At 58.9% G+C, this 18356-nt stretch overlaps 6 protein-coding genes across 7 annotated transcripts; 2 read left to right on the top strand and 4 right to left on the bottom strand.

Annotated features, from left to right (window-relative positions):
- Nucleotides 1–561: 561 nt before the first annotated feature.
- Nucleotides 562–1098, top strand: JDV02_004349 (uncharacterized protein; the record flags this gene model as incomplete). Its single annotated transcript, XM_047985557.1, has 1 exon — nt 562–1098. One exon carries the CDS (start codon nt 562–564, stop codon nt 1096–1098), a length of 537 nt encoding a protein of 178 aa, XP_047841534.1.
- A 562-nt stretch (nt 1099–1660) lies between these two features.
- On the top strand, nt 1661–4305 carry JDV02_004348 (uncharacterized protein). Its single transcript, XM_047985556.1, has 2 exons — nt 1661–1801; nt 1883–4305. The coding sequence occupies exons 1-2, from the start codon at nt 1756–1758 to the stop codon at nt 4222–4224; spliced, it is 2388 nt and encodes a 795-aa protein (XP_047841533.1). The 5' UTR covers nt 1661–1755; the 3' UTR covers nt 4225–4305.
- Nucleotides 4306–5933: 1628 nt separating this feature from the next.
- On the bottom strand, nt 5934–9190 carry JDV02_004347 (uncharacterized protein). Its single transcript, XM_047985555.1, has 2 exons — nt 6808–9190; nt 5934–6760 (listed from the first exon to the last, which is right to left on the bottom strand). Exons 1-2 carry the CDS (start codon nt 9067–9069, stop codon nt 6059–6061), a joined length of 2964 nt encoding a protein of 987 aa, XP_047841532.1. The 5' UTR covers nt 9070–9190; the 3' UTR covers nt 5934–6058.
- Nucleotides 9191–9344: 154 nt separating this feature from the next.
- On the bottom strand, nt 9345–10837 carry JDV02_004346 (uncharacterized protein). Its single transcript, XM_047985554.1, has 3 exons — nt 10624–10837; nt 10028–10418; nt 9345–9951 (listed from the first exon to the last, which is right to left on the bottom strand). The coding sequence occupies exons 1-3, from the start codon at nt 10671–10673 to the stop codon at nt 9631–9633; spliced, it is 762 nt and encodes a 253-aa protein (XP_047841531.1). The 5' UTR covers nt 10674–10837; the 3' UTR covers nt 9345–9630.
- Nucleotides 10838–12429: 1592 nt separating this feature from the next.
- JDV02_004345 (NADPH dehydrogenase) lies at nt 12430–13652 on the bottom strand. Its single transcript, XM_047985553.1, has one exon. It carries the CDS (start codon nt 13631–13633, stop codon nt 12695–12697), a length of 939 nt encoding a protein of 312 aa, XP_047841530.1. The 5' UTR covers nt 13634–13652; the 3' UTR covers nt 12430–12694.
- Nucleotides 13653–13831: 179 nt separating this feature from the next.
- On the bottom strand, nt 13832–15537 carry JDV02_004344 (NADPH dehydrogenase). 2 transcript variants are annotated; one of them, XM_047985552.1, is made up of 2 exons: nt 15078–15537; nt 13832–15007 (listed from the first exon to the last, which is right to left on the bottom strand). In XM_047985552.1, exons 1-2 carry the CDS (start codon nt 15249–15251, stop codon nt 14093–14095), a joined length of 1089 nt encoding a protein of 362 aa, XP_047841529.1. In that variant the 5' UTR covers nt 15252–15537; the 3' UTR covers nt 13832–14092. The 2 variants fall into 2 exon arrangements, with proteins under 2 accessions (XP_047841529.1, XP_047841528.1); XM_047985551.1 differs by having other exon boundaries at nt 13832–15258; nt 15356–15537.
- Between the last annotated feature and the right edge of the window lie 2819 nt (nt 15538–18356).

Below are 18356 nucleotides of genomic sequence, written 5' to 3'. Positions count from 1 at the left end.
AACAAGGGCCGTGTCCGCCACCGCCGAAGCTGATGTTGGGTGGGGACCTTGTCTCCCGAAATGCCGGCAGGAAGAGGACCCACAGCGGCTACTATCGTCACATTGGTGGTACTAACCTGGGTACTGTTAGCCCGGAGAGACTGTTAGTCCCGAGCGCATGCGCGCATGGCAGGTTCGTAGGTCCCTCATTATTTCCAATAAGGAATTTGTGATGGGAACTCAGGCTTTTTTGCTGTGTGACGACGATCCGAGAAACGGCATATCCGTAGATAGGCCGGCTGTGTCGCTGGCTGTGCTGGGCTTGTCCCACTAACCCCCTGGCCCTGCCCCAGCCGCCGCCATCAGAAGCTCACAGGTTGCCCCCCAAGCCGTGGCTACTGGGTAACGTCAGCCAGTCCCAGAGGCTCCAGCTCGGACTGTCCCAGGACCGCGGTTTCCGAGCACATGAGCATCCATCCCTCCCTACTTCCTCCCACATTTGCCTCTCCCGTCGAGCCTTGTTTCGTTCATCTGTATCCGCTCTATTCCATCGCCCGCGGGTTGCAATCCCAACATATCGAGATGTCGCGCTTTTCACGCTACGATACCGACGAGGATCGCCTCCCCGAGGGCATGACGCGGGTCGGATACGACGCCGACACCCAAGTATATACGTTCCAGGACGCCGACGGCAGCTACTGGGAGAGCGCCCCCGGGTGCCAGTTTGGCCAGCTGACGCGAGTCGGCGACGCGCCGACCTACAACGACGACGATACCGAACCCTTTCTCGCTTCCGACGGGCAGCAGGAGCAGCAGCAGCAGCATTCGAGCATGTCCTGGCGGCACGAGATGATGCCGCTGCTGAATTTTGGCGTTCTCATCGGCCTCTCTCTTCTGCTGCTGTTCTGGTACCTCCACTGGACGGCGTCGAAGCAGCAGGAAAAGGCACAAGTCAAGTGCGGCATCGACAGCGACGCGTACAAAGTCAAGGTTGGCGATACGTGCTGGGGAATTGCCGACAGCAGGGGCATCAGCGTCCCCGAGCTTCTGGAGCGGAACACGGGCGCCGTCTGCAATCCGCTTGCGGTGGGCTCCGTACTGTGTCTCCCCAAGTCGTAGCTGAGCTCGACGGGGTCTGGTAAGGTGTCGCGACCGCTGGTATCGGTCGGCCAGCGACACACGCTGCGCAGGTTTGGTCGCCAAGCTAATGGATGAATTGGGTGGGCGGCCACGTCAGAGGCCTTCTCTCAGGCGTCCTGAGGCGCGCCTCCAAGCAGCCGCAGATCTTCACAGGTGGATCTCTAGCCCAAGCCAGGGCATAAGCCTGTCTTCGCACTCCCTGGGCGCATGGGGGGGTTGGTCACGGCGGAAAGACTGGTGCTTTGGGGGCTCCAATTACACCCTGGAATACAAAAACAAGGGTTCGGCCCAGCGCGGTCCTACCTAGGTCGTCGTATTACCTCCCGTGCCTCCCTCAGGCATCTGGGGTGCTCGCCGCGCAACTCCTGGGAAATCTTAAGCCATGCGCTGTTGTGTCCCCCCGAACCACTAACAGGTGCTCACCCTCCGCCGCCACCCACATCAACCCTGGAACTTGCCCCGCTCGATGAGGGGCTCGCGCGTTGCCCGCCAGGACACGCAGAAAAAAAATTCTGGCGCGGCGAGCGCAGAATAAAATTGTCAATTTCCTCTCCTCCTTCTCTCCCTCCTCCTCACTACACTCCTTCACGACACCCATTTGCGTCGTCAGTGCTCCGGGCAGCCAAAACGACAAAGATGGACAAGGACAAGCTCGCCCAACTGCTGCAGGCCAGCCAAGTTCGTAAGTGCTCTTCGTTGCCAAGGGCACCCCCTTCCCGGCCTCCCTCGTGCCCCCTCGACTGACTGTGGTCCTCTTTGCCAGCCAACACGGAGCAGGTCAAGGCCGTCACCGCCGACCTGCAGAAGAACTACTACTCCAAGCCCGAGTCGCTGATCCTCCTCATCGAGATCGCCCTCACCCATCCCGATGGCGGCGTCCGCAAGGCCGCCTCCGTCCAGGCCCTCCGCCTGGTGCCTAAGCACTGGGAGAAGACGGCCCATGACCAGAAGCCGTTGGCCCGTTCCCATCTCCTCGAGGGTGCCCTCAAGGAGAGCTCGTCCAGCACTCGGCACTCTCTGGCTCGCCTCGTCGCCGGCATCGTCGGCATGGACATGGAGGCCGGCGAGGGAGACGAGTTCCTGAAGCAGCTCATGCCTCTCAATAATAGCGACAATGTAACGGCCCGCGAAGTTGGCTCGTACATCCTCTTCTCCATGCTCGAGGACGACCCTACGCACTTCAGCGACCATACTCACCAGCTTCTCCAGCTCTTCCAGTCCCGCATCGAGGACCCGGACAGCAAGGAGGTCCGCATTAACATCGTCCAGGCTATTGGCGCTATCCTCATGATCGTCGAGCCGGAGGAGGACCCGCAGGCGCTGCAGGCCATGCAGAGCTTCCTCCCCCACATGGTCAATATTCTCAAGGCTACCGTCGAGGCCGGCGATGAGGAGAGCTACAAGGTCGTCTTCGAGGTTTTCCACTCCTTCCTGGCGTACGACTCTTCCATCCTCGCCGTCCACCTCCGCGACCTGCTGCAATTCATGATTGGACTCGCTTCCAACAACAACGCCGAGGACGACGCCCGCACACAGGCTCTGGGCTTCCTTATCCAGTGTGTCCGCTATCGCCGCATGAAGATCCAGGCTATGCGCGACATGGGCGCTGAGCTCATGGTCAAGGCTATGCACATCGTGACGGCGCTGGACACCGACGACGATGACGAGGACATGACTCCGGCTCGCACGGCCATTAGTCTCATCGACACGCTGGCCAACGAGTTGCCCCCTCGTCAGGTCATTGTTCCCCTCCTGGAGCAGTTCCCCTCGTTTGCCACCAACGAGGACCCTGGCTTCCGCATGGCTGCCATGCTGGCTCTTGGCAACGCCGCTGAGGGCGCTCCCGATTTCATTTCCACGCAGCTGCAGCCTCTGTTGCCCACTATTATCAACCTTCTGTGCGACTCCAATGGTCAGGTCAGGCACGCCGCGTTGGTCGGTGTGATCCATCTCGCTGAGGAGATGGCTGATGAGATGGTGTCCCATCACGAGCAAATCATCTCGGCCGTCCTCAAGAACCTTGAGGCTGCCTCCCAGGGCCCTGCGGACAAGAAGAACACCGCTATCATCCGTTGCGCTTGCGGTGCTCTTGACACTTTCGGTGACGGCATCGACACCAAGATTATGGCGTCCTACGGCCCCAACCTGATTGGCCCCATGGTCAAGCTTCTCGATCATGAGGACTATGGTGTCAAGGCAGCTGCCGCCTCCGCTATAGGCGCCATCGCTTCCTCCATGGAGAAGTCCTTCGAGCCCTATTTCGAGGGCGTGATGAAGGCCCTCGGCAAATTTGTCATGATCAAAGACAACGACGAAGCCATGGATCTGAGGAGCTCCACGTGCGACAGCTTGGGTCGCATTGCCCTGGCTGTCGGCCCTGAGTCCTTCCAGCCCTACGTCATGGACTTGATGAAGGCGAGCGAGGAGGCTCTTGGCCTCGACAACCCCAGACTCAAGGAGACTAGCTTCATCCTGTGGTCAAACCTTTCAAAAGTCTACCGCGAGCAATTTGACCATTTCCTGGCCGGCGTCTTCAAGGGTATCTTCGCGTCCCTTGAGCTCGAGGAGGAGGAGATTGACCTGCCCGGCATTGATCCCAGCCAGCTGGGAGATGGGGCCGTCGTCGTTGGTGGCAAGCGAGTTCGCGTCAAGGCTCCCGAGACCGAAGATGACCTTACCATCGCTACCGGAGGTGAGGATGACTGGGATGATCTCGAGGATCTTGACGATCTGGGTGCTACCACGGCCATTGCTCTTGAGCAGGAGATTGCCCTCGATGTCCTCGGCGATGTGATTTCCAACTCTTGCAACAGCAGCAACCTTGAGACGTATGCCGCCCAGGTCATCGAAAAGGTTGTTCCTTTCGCGGAGCACACATACGAAGGCTGCCGCAAGACGGCCATCTCCACCCTTTGGCGCACATATGCCCGCGTCTTTCAGGTGTGGGAGGAGAGCGCCGGTGTCAAGTGGCAAGCTGGCATCCCTCCGAACCCCACGCCCCCTCCGTCTATCGCCAAGCTTGGTGAGGCCCTGTACAAGGCCACCATGGAGATTTGGACCAACGACAGCGAACGGTATGTTGATACTCTCCTGATTTCTCTATGATCTACTACATGATGAATACCTTGCGTTATACCCAGCTCACTCAGACGCACTTTGCGGTTGCTGAGAAAGCGTCTAATCTACTCCTGATATTGCTTTCCCTCGCCTATTGATGCTTGACACCTTTATTCTGGCATGAGGCTGACTCAAACAGATCCGTCATTACCGACATCAACCGCAACGTGGCCGCCACTCTCAAGGCTTGCGGTCCTGCCATTATCGCTGTGAAGGACGGATTCCTCCAGGAGCTGGTTTCGGTTGTCACCCTCATCGTCACGCGCTCGCACCCCTGCCAACAGGACCTCGGTGATGAGGAGGAGGAACAGGACGTCGATGGCGGCTCGTCCGAGTACGACTGGCTTGTCATTGACACCGCCCTCGATGTCGTTATCGGACTCTCTGCGGCCCTCGGTGGCAGCTTTGGCGAGCTGTGGAAGATCTTCGAGAAGCCCGTCCTCAAGCTGGCCAGCTCCACCGAAGACCTGCACCGATCAACGGCCGTGGGCACCATTGCTGAGATTGTCAAGTACACCGGCGAGGCCATTTCGCCGTTTACCGACTCACTCGGCCAGGCTCTCGGCCGCCGCCTGGGCGACCACGATCCCCTGACCAAGTCCAACGCCGCGTACGCAATGGGTATGCTGATTCTCAACTCGAACGAGACGAGCAAGACGTTGCCCTTATACCCGCAGCTGTGGGAGAAGCTTGAGCCACTTCTGGATCAGAAGGAGATGCGCATGACCGACAATGTCGCCGGCTGCCTGTCTCGCATGATGATGAAGCACGCCGACAAGGGCTTCGTCGCCGAGGCGCTCCCCGCTATCGTCAACGTTTTGCCCCTGACCGAGGACTACGAGGAGAACGCGCCTATCTACCAGAACATCTACAAGCTCTGTAAGTCGAATATAAGACTATGGCAGACAGAGAAACAGCCCGCTGACAATGCGCAGATGAGCAAGGCGACGAGACTGTCCAGCAGCTGACGCCGCAGCTGATGGGCATCTTTGAGAAGGTGCTTAGCCCGCCGGAGGAGCAGCTGGAGCAAGATACCCGGGACATGCTGCAGCGGACAGTGCAGATGCTGAGGAAGTAAGCAGCCTCACGCGAGGGCTGCTCCATGTGCAGCGATGAGGACATGATGACACGAATACACATGATGAGCTACACATACACGGCGGGTGAGACGAGATACCTTCGGATGAGTAAGCTATAATAGAGAAGCGAATCACTGTCTGTTGAACGAGACGCACCACCAACCGACTTTGTAATGATCGTGTGAAGTGACAGTGCCATGATATCATACTATGAGCGAGAACGCTAGCATCGCGCCTTAAAGGGTCAGGGCCAGATGACGTCCTCTCCCGCCTTCCCTGATGCCGCACTTGGGACTAACTTAAAGTGCTTTATTCTGCGGACGGCGCCGACGGGCCAGACAGCGGTTGGCGAGATCGAGGGCGCAGCAGCGCTCGGCTTAAGCGGCGATAGCTTCGTCGTCCACGAACCGCGCTGACGCCGACATGGATGACGGTTCGATGGCAGCTCGACGGCCGACACTGGTGCCCTCCAACCCTCCATGTCCATCCCCACATGCTCCTCCATCCATGACATTGCACATCTACTTGGTAAGGAGTCGTTCGCCTTCCCGTCCCGGCCGTTGCCTAGATAGCTCGCCGACATCTATCTAGTCAAGCACCGGGAGCAAGAAAAGAACCGTCGACGTAAAAGGGTGCTGATACACTACCGTACACTACGCTACCGTTACATGAATGCAGCAGGACCCGCCGCTCTATCAAGGCCACCGCAGAGGTCAAAGTAAAGAACCCCATAACAAAAACGCCTACCAAATGCGCTTCGCAACCATTTCGTACCGAAATACGCCCTGAAACTCCTCTTCCGCCTTCTTGCCCCTGTCCTCACCGCTGCCCCCGCCCGTAGTAGCCCTCTTCCCGCCCGGGCCCTTTCCGCCACGCAGGCCCTCCGACTTGTCGGCGTGAATCCAGCGCTGCTTGTCGTCCGTGACCTCTACGTCGCCGCGGCCGCCAACGCGCCGGCCGGGGGCATCGTACGACTCTGGCGCCGCGACGCCGCGCGCGATGAGCTGCTCCTTGTGCTTCATCTTGACGTACCGGTTGCGTGCGTACTTGAGCAGCAGCATGCCGAGCAGCAGCTTCAGGATGAGCAGCACGAGGAACGCGATGAAGAAGACCACCACCATGGTAAGCGCCGCGATGAAGTCGTCTGACGTCCAGGCGTACCAGGACCGCGAGTTGAGTGGCGAGCCATACGGATAGCCGTACGTGGCGCGCCCCAGCGAGTCTCTGATGAGGGAGTCGAAGCGGTTGAGGGCGGCCATCATGGCGGGTGATGAAGGGGTCGCTGACTCTTCGGTGAGAGACGTCTGCGTAGACTGTGGCAGCGGCATTGGAATGTGCGTGGATAGAAACATGTGGTACGTCTGTATCGAGGCGCGGATGAAGAGGCATGACAGCGGTATGACCGCCAGTCCCAGACGCCGTGTCAATTGTGGAGTCACGAATGCCTGTATTGGTCAGAAGGGCCAGGGCAGTCTGAAACGATGATACTTACATTCGTGTAGTAGTCCTTGCACAAGATGTCAAGCGTCCGACTGTAAAATTTCGGTTTTATGTTGTTGAACTTGGTCACGTAGGCATGCTTGATGCTGTCTACGAGCATCTCACTCCCCACTACGATCAAGAACGGCGACAGCACCTCACCCGACATGAGCCAAGATGGCAGGACCGTAAAGCTATGCGGAAGAATGGACGGCGGGTGCAGTGGTACCGGTCCGGCGTCGTCGTACGTCGAATCCAGTCCCGCCCCAGGCACAGACAGCCCACCAACCTCAACGACGTTGCGCATGCCAATGATCAAGAGCATGATCCAGAGGTGGAAACGCTCCACGATATCGGCGCACGTGAGCTGGAATACGTTGTCCTTCTCGAACCTCTTGAAGACGGTGCTTTTGATCTCGACGAATTGGTTGGATAGCAGCAGCGTGAGAAGCGCGTTGGAGTACGAGTTCACGGCCACATTGAGTGTGATGACCTGGTAGTAGAGCGCAATCGAATGCAGGCAGTTGTATAGCAAGGCAAGCAGGAACATGCCGAGCGGCAACAAAACCTTGGATCGACCCGACGAGGTCCGCGAGAGCGTTTCCGAGCTGAACAGGCACTCGAGTATGTCCTGTCCAAGAGCTGACAGGAGCCTGTCTCCGACTTCAAGGATGTTGTAAATCACGTACAGCTTGATTGCTGATTGTGCGCGGATGAAGTGGTACATGCGACTGGCGTCGAGCGTCATCAGCGCCAGGGAACTGCATATGATGACTGCACCCTGCAGCAGATCGGCTTTGTGAAAGGCGGACAAGCTCGACGGCGTCGACTTCGTCCTCCGATGGCGAAAGGTACCAGTCCTGGGACCCGGATCGCGGGCAGACACGGGGGATATGAGCGGTGGGGCTGCACCGTCGACGTGCAGCTCTTTTCGGGTATGCTGATAACGTTCGCGGGGAACAGGAGCCTGCGAATCGTTGTCGACGTGCAGCTCCCTAACCCGGCTTCTGCTCCGTGAGCGATCACGTTCGGAGGCATTGCTCGGCCTGCGAGACCGCTCGTGGCGTCCTCGCCGCCACAGACGGCCCAGGCCGTACCAAACATAACCAAACAGCCACGTTGTCTCCTTCCCAACAACGTAGCCCCACCACCGGATCAGTATTGCCAACGCCATGAAGAATCTGACGGGCAGGATCGTGAAAGTGTATAGCCAGGCGTCCAAACAAGCGAGCGCTCCAAAGTTCAGCGCCCGCTCTAGGTACGCGGGTAAGAGCAACACGTTCTTGAGACGCTCAAACTTGTCGGAGCTCGACTCGTAGGGAATGTCATTTGAATGGGAATGGTGGATGTAGAGGGGGCTCGGACGCTGCGCTGCGAGTTCGAGTTGCAGATGAGTCGGTAGGGACATAGGAGGTAGGGGTATCATTGCGGGTATTGGCGACGGCGGGCGCGAGCCTCGGGCAGAACTGGGTGCCGGGGGTGGCTGCTGCTGGCTGGAGAGTATGGGAGATGCGGACTGTATGGCTGGAGGCGGCATGCGGGCGGCGAGGAGGCCGTTGGCCCCATCTCCGTTCAGGTTTAAGGGAGGCGGTCGAGGACCGGGATTGAACGAGAAGCGCCTGGGCGAAGTCGTATACGGTGTTCCGTCTGCGGGTTGGATCCTCGTCGTCGGCGGGGTGGACACTGTCCTTGGCGCATGGAGCGGCCGACGGGAGCTATCATCGGACTTCCAGTAGTAGCCCCTGCCCGCCCTCGGCTCGACGACCACGCCCCCGTTTGCCGGAGCATCGCCGTCAGTATATAGATGATGAGCGGACTGGCGACAGTCTTGGCGCATCTCAAGGTGCGGGGAGGCGAGATCTTGTTGCTCGACAGAGAGTGGCTGCGGCGCCGGCGCGATGGGCAGCGAGTCGGGGGAACTCGTGAGCTCCTGCATCTCGGCAGCGGAGAGTCTTTGCACATTATCGTGGCTCAGCGTCTTCTTGACAGGGCCGCTGGCGCCTCTTTTGCGCGTCGAGTATACGTGTTCAGAGCGGTCGTCGAGTCTGTGGTCTTTGTCGGCGCGCACAGGCCCAGATTCAGCCGCCGACTGCGAGCGCCCCCGGCCAGGGCTGTGGCGCATGTGCGAGCCATTAGCTGGAGTCATGGGGCCACGAGCGCGGTCGTGTGCGTCGCCGTTGACTCCGTTGACAGCTTTCATGCCGCCGTTGACGGGCTCGTCGTCGTCGACCGGCGAGCCATGCTGGAGATTGATGGTGTCCGCGGAGGGTGCCATCACAGCGCTTTCTCGACCATGCTGGCCTCGTAGATGCAGTGCAAGTCGAGAGGGCAGCGCGCGGTGTCAATCGTTGGGCTTCCAAGAACGCCGTCTTCTGTCGTCAAGCAAGGGCGGACGGATGCAAACGACAGGTTTCTGTTGAGGTCATGGTCGGCGCAGCAGCGGCTGATCCCTGCCACCGGGGCAGGTGGTCGGGGTGGCTTACAGGGGGGTGCGGGGTGGTTCGCGGCCCTGGCCCTGACGCTGTTTCACCGCGTGTGGCAGCTGGAGCGCTTCCAACCTACCCAGTACCTTATGATTTACTACTGCCACCTACCGCTACTAGCGGGAACTGCCAGCCCTGAGGCACTTGAGTCCATTGGACTTTGACGTGCCGCCCCTGCGAAATGGAAATTCCTCCATCTCGGGTGGTTCACTAAAGAAATTGAGGGCAGGCCCTGGCGCGTCAACGCCGAGCCAGATTGTTCACTCCGATTTCTACTACCACTTAATCTGCAAGGTATCTTAAAATGCGCACTACACCTTGGGCAACATACGCTCCCGGTCCTCAGCGGGCAGTCACGCGAGGAAGGTGTCGAACCACGTCACGGCCTGCCGGAATGCCTGCTCCTTGGCAAACTTTTGCGCCTGGACCTCGAGCTTTCCGCGGACGGCAAAGCCGTGCTCGACATCGCTATACAGGTTGATCTGCCAGGGCTTGCCCGTCTTGGCCAGAATCTCCTCGCTCTTGTGGCGCTTGTCGGCCGGGAAGATGTGGTCAGTCTCGGCGGCGGCGATGGACAGCGGGCCCTCGATGGCAGCGAGCTCCTCTTCGGTGACGAAAGACGGATGGGCAAGGAAGCCGGCGGCGATGCCGCTCTTGTAGTGGCGGACGACGTACTGAATGTTCGGAGCGTCTACTGGTGAGCGAGTGGAAAACAAAAATGGTCGGCTGCATGGTGTTTCAGGGACGCACCTTGGCGCCGAAGCAGTAGCCCACGGCAGCGACTTTGTCGACGCCCAGCTCCCGCAGGGCCTTGACGCCCGCCACGATGATGGGGTCGACCTGCTCGGTGGTGTGCGGGTTCTTGCCGTCGGAGCCCTCGTTGAGCCACTTCATAAAGTCAAAGGGCGGCGTGATGTTGAGCGGCACGGGATCGCCGTTGAAGAGATCGATGATGAGCGTCGTGTAGCCACTGGCCGCAAAGTTGTCCGCCATGAGCTTGCTGTTCTGCCAGATGCCGATGACATCGGGGATGTACAGGATGCCTGCACCCTTGCGCGCCTTGCCCTCGGGCGGCTTGGCGACGTAGGCGTCGATTTGCTTGCTGTCGCCAATCTTGATGTCCTGGCCGGTGGGAGTGCCCCTGTGATTTGTGCTTCGTCAGCTGCGCGTGCCCGCCAAAGAACGGCATGCTGGGTTCCCGCGTGTCTAGTCCATGGCGGCGGCGGCGGCGGCGGCGGCGGCGGTGGTGGTCGTGGTCGTGGGTGGACAGTGGGCGTGGTGCCCTTCGCGGCACCGTCCACTGGACCATATTACCCCGTGATAGATGGACAGATCTCGCGACTCACTCAAAGAGGGTGCCGACACTGCAGCACGAGCCAGGAGGATTGGACGACATTGTGTTCGGTGAGAGTGTGATGTACGACTTGGGTGCTGCCAATGTGATGAGCACAATCGTGGCGTACTTTATGTGTTGTCGATGGAGCTCGAGTTTGCTACGGAAACGTTTGCGCTCCGACAGACAAGAACGACAGGCGACCAACGTTTTAATATTGCCAACCGAAGCCAGTGGTAATAAATGCATCCCACCAAATTCATCTCAGGCTGCGCTACTTCGTGCGGGCCGGCGGGGTCTCTGTTTCGGGGACCATGTCGTCATTGCCCAATCCCGGCAGCCCCAACGACACTACGGAGTACGGAGTAGAAAATGAACAAGCCGTTGGTCTACGAAATACTAAGGTACGAGGTACCTAGGTATTGGTCAGTTTCGGCTCCGGCACTGCTGCTGCTGCCGGCCGGTCCTCTGGCTCGCGCTGCAACCGCCGTTCTCGGGCCCGAAAAGCCCCTCTACTGCGGGGATTCAAGGATCCATCATCCGCGGCACGAAGAAGTCGCCTCTCCAAAGCACATTAGTAACTTGCAGCCTACTTATTGACATGCCGCCGTGATAGCATAGTTCAAAACTGATACGCATATCAAACTGTTGTCCCTGTATTTTCACCGTCGCTGATTCAGTTTTTCGGCAAGGGTCAGTCGGCCGTCGCACGGTTGTTGAGAATTGTCATCAATCGGCCTGGGCCGCTGTCTCGGTACCTTACGTCGGCCCCGCGCCTCCCGGCACCTCCACGGGCGCCTGGAAGGTCCGTGGAGCCCGCTGCCCTCCCCATTGATGGGAAACGCCGCACGGCTACCCCGCTTGCCCGCCCCCGCCCCCCCTTGGACCGCCCGCAACATCGACAGCCCTGCGTCAGCATTGAATCTATCGGAACAGCCAGTTGGTGGGATTTTCGCTCTGGAACTCGCGCCTGGTGCAAACAGCTCCGGAGTTAGGGAAGCAAGCCGCACCGCTCGAGAACCCAGCTATACCTATCGAGTGCAGTGAGGCGTTGGCCCTTGGCGTAAGCCGCTTTGGAATCTGTCTACTATTTGCATTTTTGTGCGTTCTTGTTGCTGCGCATAACGCTGCGCAAGGGGGGATGTCGGAAGTGCCGCCAGGCACTTCCGATGAGTCTACGGGATGCGGGCTTTCCTGCACTGGCCTCCGAATGAGTTGAGGTCGTCGGTTAAAAGGCTGAGAAGAAGCTTGGGTGCTCTCCGTCTAGGTCGAAGAGGGGCAGTCCACTTGGCGCATTTAATCCTGTTTCTCAATCCGATTTAGCCCCGAGATTGCCAGCAAGAGCGTGGAAGTCTGTTGACCCTTCATCACAAGTATGCGAGCTCCTGCTCGGAAGCCTGTTAAGGCCAAGTCTCAGTCGGCCGGGCAGCTTTGACCAAACATTTTACACTTCCGTCACTCCTCTATACGACATTTCGAGCTCATAATGAGGAAATACATAGATAGACCTAAGTTCGACTAGTAGATGCAAACACATTAAGATTCATACATTAGGACGAAATTTCCCATCCTGTCTTCTGATAGCAGTCATCTGCTCCTCGTTACAAGAGGTTAAAGGTATAACAAGGCCTAGTGCGTTATAAATGTACCAAATTGCCAAGGTAGATGTTAGCGTTTAGCTTCGGCACCACACGAGACCCTATCATTAACAAGCCCTTTACTTTCAAATTTCTTACGACGCAAGCTGACGATACGAAGCAGTCCGCAAAGGCTAGTCCTATCGTAGCCATACGCGTGCCGAACTGAATATACGAAACTCATTGAACTTAATGGCGGCGTGGCATTGCAGATGTTCTTGCCGGGGCATGGGGTCTCGGGGTTCGGCCTGCGTCACAGGTCTCCGAGACAACAATCCGTTGACTCGTCGACTTAAACGGTGCCACAACAAAACGCCAGCTTCCACCAAAGTACAAGAATAATCGGGTCGGGTGGCTCCCATGTCGCTTTTCTATATGGGGTATCTCTGACATGTAGCCGTGCAACTCCCTCGCTCAAAACCGCCCGCTTGGTCCGAATGACATGGCTTACTTTGTCCGCAAGCCTTTTGCCTTTCTCTTCTTGAACACGACCGGTGCCGCTCCCGCATCGCCATCCTCTTCTGCTTTAGTTTCCGCGTTGGCACCCTCCTCCGTCTCTAGCGGCGGCGCCTCGTCCACGAGACCAGCTGACGCAGTGTCTGGTTCCTCCTTCACATTGCAAACTGCTTGTTGGCCCGCATCAGATGGTTCTGCAATCATCGGTGCATCGACACTCTCCTCCTTCTTCACCACGTCGCTCTCGTGCTTGACCTCCCCTTTGAGCGCTATACGTGACCCGCTCAGAAGGGCATCCAGCTCCTTGTCCTCTTCATCAGGCGCCGCGCGCGTGTCTCTTCCCCACTTTCTTGGTCTCTTGAACAGGCTCTTGAGAACCTGTTCCTCGTTCGTTCTGCGCTCCTCTTCTTCTTCGTCGAGCACTTCCCGCTTCCGCACCCCTGTGGCCACTTTATTCTTGTCCTCGTCGGTGCCGCCGGCGACAACTCGAGTGTTCGTCACCGTCCAGTCCCCAGCCATGGCCATTTCCGTCCTAAGCTCACTCGGTATGGCGACGCCCATGGCCGCTAGTTGTTCGCGCTGCTTCTTGCGCTCGGCTTCGAGGGCCGCTGGGTTCGTGGGCTTGAAGGTCGCGGCTCCGGCTGCGGCGCTGCCGCTGCCGCTACCTGCCGCATATCCTCTTGACGTGGAGGAGAAGGAGGAATTCGTGCCCGCGACAACGCCATTTAGCCGTGCGATTTCCTGTCTGGCGCGCTCCTTGTCGCGCTCCTCACGTTCGTGATTTCTGTGGAGATCTCGCAGGGCGCGCTTCACGGCGCCTTGGTGTCGGGCCGTAGCTTCGTGGTTTTGCCGCTCGAGCTTCGTGTCGCGAACGTAGCAGGCGCAGTGCTTGCACCAGTATCTGGGCGTGGACTTCCAGTGTTCGGACATGGTGGTAGGAGTGTGTGTGGTGGAAGTTGCCAGTCCGAACTTGTGGTTCAAACATTCGAAGCTATCCCTGTCGCTTACGTCATCATTGCGGCTAGGTTAGAAGCCCGCGCCTGCAACATCTTGAGAGAAGATGACTTCGTACAATAGATGTCTGCGACAAAGGACCACTTTGCGATAACTTCTACTAACTTCTACCAATAGATTTTTCATCTGGTTCCAATTTAAATCTCATGTTGGCCATGAGCCATAAGTACCTATACTATGTGACAAAATTATCACTACATCCCTGATACCTTATCCGTCCGTCCCATTCATTACATCCATCAGTTCATTGCATGCATGCATTACCGAAGCTCGACAACGAGCACATCCAATTACACCGTGCTGTTACACCGATATTCCATAAAACATGGCGTAATGCGTCTTTCTACTGATAACACCGCATCTATCCCCGCTCGCTTAGAGAGCCAGGGCAGCGCCAAAGGCAGCCAGAAGGAGGGCGGGCGCGCTAGCGAGGTTGGCAGCGGCCGTAGGAACGGGGACGGCGCTGGTCGTCGCCGGAGGCGGCCGGACCGAGCCGTTCGACGTGGGAGCCTGAGGCTGGCCGTCCGAGATCTGGGTGACGGGAGGCGGCTGAGCAGTGTTCGTGGGAGCCTGGGGCTGGCCATCGGAGATCTGGGACACGGGGGGGGGCGGCGCGGCGGTGTGAGTGGGAGCCTGGGGCTGGCCGTCCGAGATCTGAGAGACGGGAGGGGGTGGGGGAGCGTTCGAGGGCACCTGAGGCTGTCCGTCGGAGATCTGAGAAACGGGGGGCGGGGGAGCGACAGTGTTGGTAGGACCCTGAGGCTGGCCGTCCGAGATTTGGGTGACGACAGGAGCAGAGGCGCAAGGAGTGGTGTGAACTTGGACTTGGCCGTCGCCGATCTGGCACATGGGGATGGGGATTGTCGTGGGAACAACCTGGGGCTGACCGTCGGACAGGACGGTCACGATGGTGGTGGCCTGCATGCTGGTGCCGACGGTGGTGTGGCCACCGTTGCCAGGGTTGTTGTTGCCAGGGTTGCCACCTGCGCTTCCGTCGCAAGGCAGGACGGCAATCTCAATGGGCTCGCACTGAGCCGCCCAGTGGCGGTCGTAAAGGTTGTAGAAGCTGCCGGAGAGGCAACGGTAGAAGACGGTGGAGGAGCCAAGCGCCAAAGAGCCGTTGCTGCAAGCTGAGAAGCCAGCGGTGTAGATGGCACCAGCTTGAGGAGGGCCATCGAACTGAAACTGGTAATTCGAGGCGATGTAGCCCGTGCGGTCCTTGGCATCCTTGAGGACACCATTCTGGAGCGTCATGACAAGAGTCTTCTCGCTGTCGCACGTGTTGCGCTTCTGCATTTAGCGTTAGCCGCACTGCTGCACGTATAAGGTTACGGTTCAATGCGTAGAAATGGCAACCCACCTCGATGACGCTACGCTTGCCCAGCGAGTAAACGGTGACCTGGAACTTGCCATCGCGCGACGGGCTGCAGCCGGCGGGCGCACTGCCATCAGGCTTGATAATGCCGGTGACGGCGGCACCATCGGCGTACGCCGTGGCCGCGAGGCCAAGGAAAGCCAGAGGAGTCCACTTCATTATGGCTCTGTAATTGCGTCAGTGGCTTATACGGGCGTGGCGCATCGTGGAGCAGGGGAGCCCAGGAACGAATCGACGGTAGTCTGCGGAGAGGCCGTTCTTACCTATTTCACGATTCTGAGATGAACAGAAACTTCGTCAACGAGTGAGCGACCGGGCGAGAGTGATGCGGTTGAGCGATGGGCTGATTGTCGTTACCAGCGATAGAAGGAACGAGCAATCGGTCTGAGACGCAGCGAGTGCAACACGTGAAAGGCTTGACCTAGGCACGTGTCTAAGCGAGAGGTGTGACACGAGACAAAGTAGGAGGTGCGGCGGGAGCGAGATGGGATGGGGAGAGGGAGATCATATATTCATGGAGCGAGGGCCCTTGGCCGGCGGAGGCCAGAATAGGTCTCGCCTCCTCCTCGATCCAACAGATCTGGGCGACAATCACACCTGGTTACGGCCGCAGAGGCGTAGCGCCGGCCCACTCCCTCCCGTCAGGATGGGCTCCAGGAGAGGGCCGTCGGTCCACATCGGGGAGGTTGGATGGTTGGGTAGTATCTCTGATGTCAAGCAAGTCGAGGTAGGACCTGCACCGGACCAAATCAGACGGACACGGGGCAGGCTCAACTCTCGATCCTCGCCAAATGGCGCACCCGTCCATCGATGGATCTCACCTTGGGCCGCACTTCTGGGTCCTCGCGTAAGCTGCTTCGCACAGGACGAGGGCTTATCAAAAGCTTTCCAAGACCTTAACGGCATCCGTTCGGTCGGTCCGCTCCGTGAGGGCTGGAGGGTCTTTGACTTCTGGCCGCAATGAACCTTGTTCTGCCTGCTTCGGCTATGAGGTCGGCGGCGGTGATACGTTGCCATGATGTGCGCGGTCTCCGGGGCCCTGTTGCTACTGACAACGGCCTCACAAGTACGAGAAAGGGGGGGTTGGAGGCCAAGCCTTGAGAAAACCTTGCTGGCTGGGCGTGATGGCAGGCGTGCAAGGCGGTTTGGTAGCAGGCTGCAGTGGGGGGTTGGCAGTTCTCGGTGGCTGATCGGCGGGAATGTCTCGAGCATCATGCAACTATGATGGGTGGGTGTGATGGGAATTGGGCCAACAACTATCGACAAAGCCCCGGACTCGTTGCGCACGTTGTCGAGATGCTGATGGCACAGCAAGACGTGGACTCCGCCCAGACTCGGTATTGTCTCACAGCGGCATCACTTGATGCCAGACTGACGTTCACAATCCCAAACGCGGATAGATACGGTCACGGAGGACTTGCTCAGCGGACGCTGTGTCTCGTTGTCTGCCCGTGCTTGGTCGGTAGGATTGACCAGGGTCAAGGCAGCGCTACCTGGGTACTGTGGACTTGGAGAATCCTGGTGGATCTTGACGAGGTGGAGGCATCCGTCACGCCCAATGTTTGGCGGACTTGAGAAAGGGCGGGAAACAATCGACGTTGCCAGGCGGGCAAATAAGCCGGCGAAAGCATGAGATCATGCGGGTGGGGCCACAGACAGGCAGCTGGCCGGATGGCTGCGATTGTCACGAGAAGGAGAACGATTTTCATTGTGGGTGTTCAGATGCCGTTGATCCGCGGGGTATCCGAGCAGAAAAGAGCTTAGGCTAAAGCCAGGTAGCTCACTAACATCCCGAAAAGCGTTTGCTGTTTTCGTCGGATGAGGTCACCAAACCGAGAGGGGAGGTCGTCGTGCCGCGGCGTGAGAGGGGGTTGGCAATGCCATCCCCCCGTCCCCCCTCCGCTGTTGGCAGGGCAGGATGAAGGCAAGAGAGCAGTCAGGCAGTCTCCCCTCGCCAGTCGAGGCGAGCGGCGCGCGAGCGACGGAGAATCGCTCACACGAAGGAGATTGTTGTGGTTGTGCCTGTGCAGTAGAGGAACGGGTGGAGTGACGATGGTGTCTGGGTGTCGTCGTCGTGTTTCATAGTGGGGCGATCGCCAAGGAGGACCCAACGTGGGTCCTCGGAAACGGCTGTTGCGGCGCTGTTAGTGGCTGGGCGACCTGGCGCCGGCTCCTTGCAGTGAGGTGGGGCGGGGCCAGGGGCGGGGCAGCGGCGCGCCGCGGTGATGCTGCGGGCTGTTTCCCAGGGCTATGCAGGCGGTAGCAGCGGGGGCCACGGCGGCTGGCCTGCAGCCCTGCAGCCCTGGAAACCTACGGTGCCTTTAGTAGTACCTAGTATCTTAGGTGCCAGAGCGGTTGGCGTCCTCAATCGAGCCTGGATGGAGGCCTGGCGAGGCGCCCCGTTGGCCCGACGGAACCTTGGAACGCCATTGACTCCTGCGCGGCTGGTCGGGCCAGGGGCGCTTCCAGCGAATGGGTGGGGGTGAGATGGAACCTCGGATGCTCTGATGCAACCTCACTCGCACCTGGCGGCGGAGGAGAAAAGTCACTCAACATTCCTGCCATTCAATGCAAAATGGAGCGACAAGCCGACAATTGGAATATCGCCAATTAATTGACACACTCGTCAACTCAATCCGATTGCCTTGAGCCAAACCCATGACGGCTCACGACGGCTTCTTCGAGTCCAGGCCAACTGAAACACAAGACGCCCAAAGCTGGCCCCTCGGCGACGGTCGACGTCCGCCCCCAACTTCTCCTCCGTCCCTAGCGCAATCGGGATCGATGAGGAGCGCTGATGGCCAACAGAACCGCGGAGCGCACGGGGCTGGTGGCTGGCTTTGCCCGACCGGGGCCACAAACAACATGGAACATCGTGGGCCCAGTGCCTCCACAGGAAGTGGCCATTGCCCCCGGTCAGAACGCCGCTCTCCCGCCCGTCCCGCTGAAGCCATCGTGAGAAATCGCAGCTCTTGCCAGGTTTCCCCAGACTGTAATTTCGTTTCCACGTGCGCAGCGTTTCGGAGCCCTTGCAGGACGTCGACCGTAGCGATGGGGCGTACGGCGTTCGCATGGAACGTGTACTGCCTGCACCATCTTCGCAGATGCAAGAAGATGTATGCATTGCGTTGTGCAACGCGAGCCGGCTCCATCGCTGGCCGACCTTTTTTTTTCGTCTCTAAAAAGGATCCTGTCTCCACGCCCGGCCCACAGCCTTCTCTTCGGACTGGTGCCGATGCCACGGTGCATGCTCCCTTGGGATAT

Source organism: Purpureocillium takamizusanense, chromosome 3 (genome assembly GCF_022605165.1).
Source record: "Purpureocillium takamizusanense chromosome 3, complete sequence".
In the NCBI taxonomy this organism is placed as follows: domain Eukaryota; kingdom Fungi; phylum Ascomycota; class Sordariomycetes; order Hypocreales; family Ophiocordycipitaceae; genus Purpureocillium; species Purpureocillium takamizusanense.
Note: the sequence above shows the minus strand (reverse complement) of the source record. Positions and strands in the feature narration are given on the sequence as shown.

Bases quoted from the DNA above. Each gene is read 5' to 3' on its own strand.
- JDV02_004348 (XM_047985556.1), top strand. From the start codon at position 1,756: ATGGACAAGGACAAGCTCGCCCAACTGCTGCAGGCCAGCCAAGTTC. The intron at 1,802-1,882 runs GTAAGTGCTCTT...CCTCTTTGCCAG, and splicing joins GCTGCAGGCCAGCCAAGTTC to CCAACACGGAGCAGGTCAAG.
- JDV02_004347 (XM_047985555.1), bottom strand. From the start codon at position 9,069: ATGGCACCCTCCGCGGACACCATCAATCTCCAGCATGGCTCGCCGGTC. The intron at 6,761-6,807 runs GTAAGTATCATC...TGACCAATACAG, and splicing joins GCAAGGACTACTACACGAAT to GCATTCGTGACTCCACAATT.
- JDV02_004346 (XM_047985554.1), bottom strand. From the start codon at position 10,673: ATGTCGTCCAATCCTCCTGGCTCGTGCTGCAGTGTCGGCACCCTCTTT. The intron at 10,419-10,623 runs GTGAGTCGCGAG...CACAAATCACAG, and splicing joins AGTGTCGGCACCCTCTTTGA to GGGCACTCCCACCGGCCAGG. The intron at 9,952-10,027 runs GTGCGTCCCTGA...CCGAACATTCAG, and splicing joins GCTACTGCTTCGGCGCCAAG to TACGTCGTCCGCCACTACAA.
- JDV02_004345 (XM_047985553.1), bottom strand. From the start codon at position 13,633: ATGTCCGAACACTGGAAGTCCACGCCCAGATACTGGTGCAAGCACTGC.
- JDV02_004344 (XM_047985552.1), bottom strand. From the start codon at position 15,251: ATGAAGTGGACTCCTCTGGCTTTCCTTGGCCTCGCGGCCACGGCGTAC. The intron at 15,008-15,077 runs GTGGGTTGCCAT...CGCTAAATGCAG, and splicing joins GCAAGCGTAGCGTCATCGAG to AAGCGCAACACGTGCGACAG.